Source organism: Penicillium diatomitis (assembly GCF_028827545.1).
Source record: "Penicillium diatomitis strain IBT 30728 chromosome Unknown utg000002l_segment0_segment0, whole genome shotgun sequence".
Taxonomy (NCBI): Eukaryota; Fungi; Ascomycota; class Eurotiomycetes; order Eurotiales; family Aspergillaceae; genus Penicillium; species Penicillium diatomitis.
In genome coordinates this window covers 1,291,213-1,298,565 of record NW_026623174.1, presented here as the reverse complement: position 1 = coordinate 1,298,565, position 7,353 = coordinate 1,291,213, and the positions used below count along the sequence as shown (strand labels likewise).

General features: G+C 51.2%; 3 protein-coding genes across 3 annotated transcripts; 2 read left to right on the top strand and 1 right to left on the bottom strand.

The window, feature by feature from the left end:
* Positions 1 to 342: 342 nt before the first annotated feature.
* N7539_001581 (uncharacterized protein) lies at positions 343 to 689 on the top strand (the record flags this gene model as incomplete). The annotated part of the gene is made up of 2 exons (XM_056931184.1): positions 343 to 396; positions 444 to 689. The coding sequence occupies 2 exons, from the start codon at positions 343 to 345 to the stop codon at positions 687 to 689; spliced, it is 300 nt and encodes a 99-aa protein (XP_056793215.1).
* A 1,388-nt stretch (positions 690 to 2,077) lies between these two features.
* On the top strand, positions 2,078 to 4,007 carry N7539_001580 (sugar porter family MFS transporter; the record flags this gene model as incomplete). The annotated part of the gene is made up of 5 exons (XM_056931183.1): positions 2,078 to 2,252; positions 2,344 to 2,546; positions 2,642 to 2,722; positions 2,778 to 2,786; positions 2,838 to 4,007. The coding sequence occupies 5 exons, from the start codon at positions 2,078 to 2,080 to the stop codon at positions 4,005 to 4,007; spliced, it is 1,638 nt and encodes a 545-aa protein (XP_056793214.1).
* A 1,688-nt stretch (positions 4,008 to 5,695) lies between these two features.
* Positions 5,696 to 6,553, bottom strand: N7539_001579 (uncharacterized protein; the record flags this gene model as incomplete). The annotated part of the gene is made up of 1 exon (XM_056931182.1): positions 5,696 to 6,553. The coding sequence occupies one exon, from the start codon at positions 6,551 to 6,553 to the stop codon at positions 5,696 to 5,698; it is 858 nt and encodes a 285-aa protein (XP_056793213.1).
* Between the last annotated feature and the right edge of the window lie 800 nt (positions 6,554 to 7,353).

Here is a 7,353-nt window from a genome sequence, read left to right as displayed (position 1 = left end):
CAACCTAGGATACCGGTTCGCAAAGACATGGAATGTCTCGGATTTTCGCAAGAAGACTTCGCTGCTTGAAGTTTCGAGTCCGCTGTTCATGGCCAGCGACCAGCCTCGCTGCCTAGGTGTCAAAGTTTCCGAGTGGTGGAGGCTGACCCCGGACTGGCTCTGGTTCTGCGTAATGTACATCACTGTCGATCGGCTCGACTGATGATGGACAGAACGAAAGCTTGGAGAGATTGCGTGACTGGCTTATGTCCCCAGAATCCTAGCTGTTGTGTCTCATGACACTCATCAAGCTACGATCTCTCCATAAGTCCGTTCGTTGCAGATCACGGGCACCACAATGCAATGTGGAGTATTGTGGACCGGATGGCGGTCTCGCCGCCGAGGCCCTCTGAGCAAGTAAGCAGTCACTGCAATATCGAGTAGCAGGATCAAACTCGTGTTAGAAGCTCTTGCACGTCACCCTGCTTACTGCCGAGGTGATTGTCAACTGGGCGCAAAAGGTTCTTCACAACCTCCAGATCATTGCGCGGGGTTGCCGAGAATCCCATGATACGGAGACTCCGTGGTGGAAGATCCGGGTCACTGCCGTGGGTACCGAACCGGCGTCCACCAAATTCTCATGCAAGCTATGGAGTCCGAATATGAAACTCAACGGCATGGTGCGCGTGGTGCGGGGGATCGGTATGTGAACGCGACTGGCTCCCCAGAATCCGAGCTTGAATGCGACGCGACCGAGTGCCGATCGTGATGCTCCCATAACAATCTAGCAGCCTTGCTTTGCTTGCTTCGCGGTCGACATCCGAACAGGTTGTCCGGCTCATTTCCGTCGCAAACATACGACGTTGAGCTCATTGCTAGCGCTGCACGATTGTTTTGTCTCTCCAGTCTTCTCCGGATCTTTCACAGGATACGATGCTCATCGCGCAGGATCATGCCCAGGGCAGCAAATCAGCATTCCAGGTGTCGCAGCCTGGATACAAACAAGGGGTTCTGGTGGACACCGCTGGCCCAGCCCTGCGAGAAGCCTCCAATTGTCACCGAATGAAAATGAAAGGAAGAAAAAAAATACGTTGTCTTCGCAGTCCTGATTCTCATCTCGCGCGTCAAGGTGCCTAGGTGGAACATCAAGGTCAGGGTATGACTGCGGAGGAAATGGGACGCAGAGCAGCTCAAGATGTATCGATCTGCCACTACAGGTAGGCTGTAGCTGTGCTACAATCGTGGTCATCCAGTCTGGCAATCGTAGAGAGCGATGCATCAAGCGATTCGGAGGACTACTGTGCCTGATTATTGCACGACGTACATACAATGATTGACCTAGTGTTTACTCAGATAGTGAGTCAGGTGGTAGTTTGTACTGTAAGTTGTGGCTACCATGCAGGGAACTGGCTTGAGAATTCTTAATTCTTGTCGACTCACCTACCAATTACGTACCAGAAATTGTTTCTGGCTCCGTTCCTCCACGGCTGTCAACTTTCTGCAGCCGGATTTCGTATGGGAAATCTTTGCGATCAAGCTGAATAATCCAGAAGGATTATGTAACACTATTTTTGCCTCTCATCCCCTTGTACAGGCTCGGAGAGGGGACCCCCGGTAAGTTGCCCATGTTGTGGAGACCATCTGCGCAAATCACATCTTCTGCGATGATGGTTCGCGAAACTTTGTTGGACTCTTCAGCGGCTGTGTCTTCCTTTCTTCGTTTGGGTCCCGCGGTCCTCGGGCTTGAACCGAACTGGTCTCGGTCTGCTCACGGGTCTGAAAAACATCCCAGACCTCTCCCATTGATCGCATTCGAGGTCGCCCCAATGCATTCCTGAACAAGCATTCAAGGCCAAGCCCGCCCGCGTACCCTTCGGTGGCTGATCTCACGCACCACTTCTCCATCAAAGCGCCACTGAGCGAGCTGGAGGTACTGGAGGGTGCTTGGATCCGATCTCCCCACTCTTTGATATCTCGGTTTCCTCGTCAAATTTTTCGATCAGAAGTCCGCGCGCCTGGCTTCTTCCGCTCCTGGGCAAGCTGAAGCTGGGCCATGAAGTGAACAGCTCCTCACATCCACTTCCGGCCATCGACCATCATGCCCTACCTTCTGGTCACCTTCTGCTGCGCTTTCGCGGCACTAGGCTCGTTCTTGTTCGGCTATGATTCGGGCGTGATCTCGTCGAGTATCGAACAAAATGCTTTCCTGGATTACTTTGGATCTCCGGGATTATCAGATGCCGCCAGCGGCGGCATCATCTCTTCTTACACAGGTATGTGTCTGATTAGCCTGGTCTCAAAGCCATACGATGTACCACAATGGTACAACAACCACGGTCAGCGGTCTGATCTGGTCATCTACAGGCGGCGCAATTGTCGGGTCGCTTCTCGCGCCCTACATATCAGATCTCCGAGGACGACGAATGATCATTTTCGTCGGAGGACTGCTAGCCACCCTCGGAGCTGGACTTCAGGGAGGTGCGATAACCGTGGCAATGCTCATTGCAGGTCGATTCATTGCAGGCCTGGCCGTTGGACTCATGTCCGCGACGATTCCTGTCTACTGTGTACGTTGAGTACTTCGTTCATCCTAGTCAGGTCAAGACCCAACATCGGCAAAAACGCTGGCTTCATTCATTCCTGAAAGCTGACTGTGACACAGAGCGAGGTCGCCCCTCCACGAATTCGCGGCCTCTTAGCAAGCATGCAACAGTGGATGGTGGGACTCGGCATCATGGTGGCTGTAAGTGACGGCAGTGTTTTTCTCTTCACAATTGACCGCCTCTACCCAGTTCTAGGCGTGTCCGGTCAGTGTGGGCTAAGCTAACGCTTTTTCCCCCTTCCGTTTCTTCTCACAGCAATGGGTCGGCTACGGATGCTCTCTCCACCGCGGAAATTTCGCCTGGCGATTTCCCCTTTCATTCCAGGCTGTCCCTGCCGTTCTACTCGTCTGTGGTATCTTGTTTCTCCCTGAATCACCTCGGTGGTTGATCGAACACGACAAGGAAGCTGCTGGCCGAGCAGTCCTTACCCGCCTGCACCTGAACGCCAACGCGTCGAACCAGGAATTAGTGGATCGAGAACTCCATCAGATCCACGAAAGTGTCCTCTATGAAAAACAGCTCGCCGTGCGCTCATGGCGCCAGCTTCTTTTCTCCCGCCAGTGGCGCTACCGGATCCTTTTGGCTTGCGGTCTCCAAGCCATGACCCAGTGTTCGGGCGTGAATGTCATTCAGAATTACGGACCTCGCCTCTACAAGACCCTGGGCATGTCCACCTCCACTTCCCTGATGATCATCGGTATCTCGGGCGCGCTGGCGCAGCTTTGGAATACCATTTTCATGACGTTCATCGACAAGGTCGGCCGGCGCAAGTTGCTCATCCCATCCTTGCTGGGCATGGGAGCCGCCATGTGTGTGGAAGCGACGCTTGCGCACTACGTCGACTTTGGGGATGCCAACTCGAATCAGGACGCTCTCCGCGCGGCCATCGCCATGTTCTTCGTGTTTTCCCTATTCTTCACGGCTCTCGGGATGATCTCCTGGATCTATCAGTCGGAAATCTTCCCGACCGCAATCCGTGCACGCGGATCCGCCATCGCGACCGCAACGAATTGGAGCTCTAACCTCATCTTTGCGCAGTGCTCCCCCATCGCGTTGACAAGTATTGGGTCCAAGTACTTTTACGTTTTTGTCGCCTTCAACTGGGCCTCCGTCATTATTGTCTGGTACTGGTACCCGGAGACTGTCGGCAAGACACTCGAAGAAGTGGAGCAGGTCTTTTGGGACTCATCCCAGGGCCAAGAGGCCGCCGGCTTGCCTGCTACGATCACCGCGCAAGAAGTCGCCAGTTCTTCCCAGGGGGACAAGGAGTGGACGCCACCACTCCCACATCCTTATCCCCATCATCAACATCATCCGCAGGGCGTTCATCCATTGTCAATGCACCCAATCAAAAGTGACAATTGGAGTCGTAGGAGTGTCTCCAGTCTGCCAGAATCGACGAGGAAGCAGATGGATGGTACATAGGAGCTTGTACGCTATTTGAACGAATCAGGACCTACTAGTACCACTACCTACTACCTTTACCTACAGTACGCAATGGAGACGAATAGCTCATTATCTTCCAAGCATTTCTTCCCATTTTAATCCCCTCTTGTCGTGCTGTCCATCTCAATCTATCTTCCGTCGGGGCGTAAGCCCTCCAGTGCGGACTGTCCCGACAATTGAATATTTGCTTTTTCCTCCGGTCCTCCAAGACACGTCATCTAAACGCCATCACTGTTCCAAGCAGGGCGTAGACCGACTGGTCTGCTTGTCCCTGGCCTTGACAAAGGTCCAAGTACTACTACCAGTAGTATCTTCAGCTCCTAGCGTGTCGATACTCGACTGCACAAATACCGGTGATTCCCAAAACCCGAGGAAAGAGAGAATCACAATGCTCGGGAAAAGCAAAAAAAATTCAAAGACACTGATGCAGTGCTGCACTAAATCACCCTCCGATCAGACAAAGGACGACTTTTCAGTGTGAGCTTCTCTTGGCATTTGCCAATTTAGGCAACTCGCTGATCCACGCAAGTTGGCGAGGTGCTACTAACTAGTAACTACTGCCTAGTACCTTAGGTAGGATATACCTGTACCGTCGTGCATCACACACATCCCGTTTCACGCATGGATAGAGTAAGGTACTGAAGTGCAGGTGAACAGATATACTCGGTTCTATACTTGCCAGAGCAGGCCGTGGTTCGTAATGCTGTTGTCTCGAGGTGATAAGCTGCGCGTACATCTTATACCCTTGGAATGAATGCTTTCTCGACAACTCCTTGAGAAAACACGATCGCACGAGGTAATGTGTATAGATCATGATTGATGCGGATTCTATCAAGATTGGTTGCTGGGTTCGAGTGTCGATGTTTTGTCATGTCCACTTTCCAACCTTGAATTGCAGTATTGGAAATTGCAGATTTCCGAGCTGTAGGACTCGGAAATTGCTATATCTGCCAGTAATTCAAATCTCTGCATGTAGTTCGTAATTTGATTAGGGGGATTGCCCGTGGTGGTTTGTGAAAATTCTCCATTATTCCCTCATTGTCTCTTGGGGAAGTCTTTCTCTCCGCGGTCGGTATATCTGTGGCCTTTTTCCAGATCTTAGCACTGCGACTATCAACAAACACCTTGCGGTAATGGTGGGCTTCACCCACCACACAATTCTTAGGTACCCAGCTCCCAAAATGCGCCCGATTTCGCATGGTTATAGGAAGTTGAATTGCATCACCGCTATGGTCTATTCAACATAATAATTATGTACAGACTGATAATAGTGACATACAGACTGGCTTAGACAACTGATAAAGCCCAGATTCCTTCAAAATTTCAAGTCCTTCCGCTATATCCTGACCTTCAAATAGCTCATTAACTTCCTTAGGTTCTTGCGAATGGGTTAAATGTTTGGACTGTGCTCGCCGTGGAATTGCTTTGGACTATCAAGTCTTGTAGTCCAATGCTGATTCATGCTAAGAGTGCATGGAAATGAGATCAGCTAAACTAATAGCGAGATTTTTACTCTTTCCACCTTCAGTCTTGCAGAACTCCGCACTGTGAGTGTGAGGTGATCGTATACCATCACACGGTGGTCCGCCCCGGCTACTGTCCCTTCTCTTTAACCCGATCACTGCGGCCGCTTATTCCCTCCATTTACAGATTGCCTTGGAAGTCGATTAATTTTTCTTTCCGATATCAAACACAAATTTGCTGGTCTTTCCCTTGACATGCAGTGTGTACAGCCTGATTGCAGTGACAGTGACCATCAGAGTCCATCGCGCCCCTAAAACGCTCGACTGGCCGTCCACTATCTCGAGAGTGAATGCATGGGTCAGACTGGGCCAGGCCCATCCAAGGTTGGCAACCGTCTCGCCCTCAACACTTGTTGATGGAAGTGAAGATGAAGACGCCTTTTCGATGCTGCCGCCAGCGCTGGCTGGCGACATGTGCGATGGACGCACAAGCCGAGTTAACCTGAACCCGTTTCTCTTGGCTTGATCGGCGCCTTTTTTCACCTTCGTCCACAAAAAGTCTTGTCGCAAGTTGTCCTGCCCAGTCTCGACGGAGAAACGAAAGGCCACACTGCCGTTTGGGCCGGCTTCCGCGCGCAGCTCTTCTGTATCCAGCTGACTGATCTTTGAATCTGGATTCAAGGGCGGCAGGAACACAATACCGTCGGGATTGAATGCATGCAAGCCTTGGGACTCGTCACCTGCGGCGGCTAGGACAGGGTCGTTGTTGCTCATGCCGGATCTGAGAACGATACCCGTTCTCATGCCAAGTGGAGGTTTTCCGCTATAGCCTGTTTGCATTTCGATCAAACATAGGCGATTTTTGGCATTTTCTCCGGCGCAAAGATTCATCGATTTCAATTTGGTCCACTGGCCATGGAGGCTCGTTGTTGCGGGAAAAGAGCCATATCGAGACGGCGGTGCCGTGGGGCGACCTTGCTGTACATCCTCGTAGTTTGGCAGGGATTCGCGATCTAGGTCTTGCGGGAGCCTTTGAGTGTTGGAGATGCCTTGGTCACACATTGCTACTGTTTGATGATAAGAATTGAAGCAACGAATATCCACAGTGCAGCAAGTGGAAGATAATGCGAACGCCATTCGGTGAATATCATGGGCTGGCTGGTTTAAAAGGGCTTGCCGGACTTCTGTTTCCAACAATGGAGAGATACTTGGAGTCAAAGACCGCCTTTGCTCCGCCACATCTTTGCGGAAAAGGTGCTGAATCCTTGGTGGATCTCATATCGAGCGGAAGTACTCATTGGTTTTGTTTCGGAATGGACCCAGTGTGACTGGAAGCTCGGTTTTGAGCGAAGGTTATACCAACGCTATGTTTGTCATAGTAACTTGACTAGTGCAACAGTTCGCGCGGTCTGAAACCCGATCAGGAAGCAAAGGCATGCTGATTACGAGAATACAGAGCATACTGCTGATGCCGTCATGGCGGTTGGCGGGCCAGCATCTCCTTGGAATTGAGGAGTGACATCAAGTTCAGACTCGATGACTGACGAGCAAAGATCGATCGGAAAAAGGAAAATGCGTTAGATGCGCCTTCGAAGGTGCGCTGGGTAGCTCGGCAATTGATACTGCGCAGAGAGAAGTCTTGGAGAGAAACTCTTGATAACAGCGGCAGCAATCAACTCTGTCTTTGCATACGGTTTGATGATATAGGAAACATGATCGGGGGCCTTCCAAATAATCTTTGAATCCGAATCTCACTTATGTAAATATCTCCTCTTGAGCTATCCTCAAGGCCCTATCGCGACGTACCCAGCTGCAACAAGAAGGATTAACCAGATGGATGTCACTGAGTTTTTGGACATGCT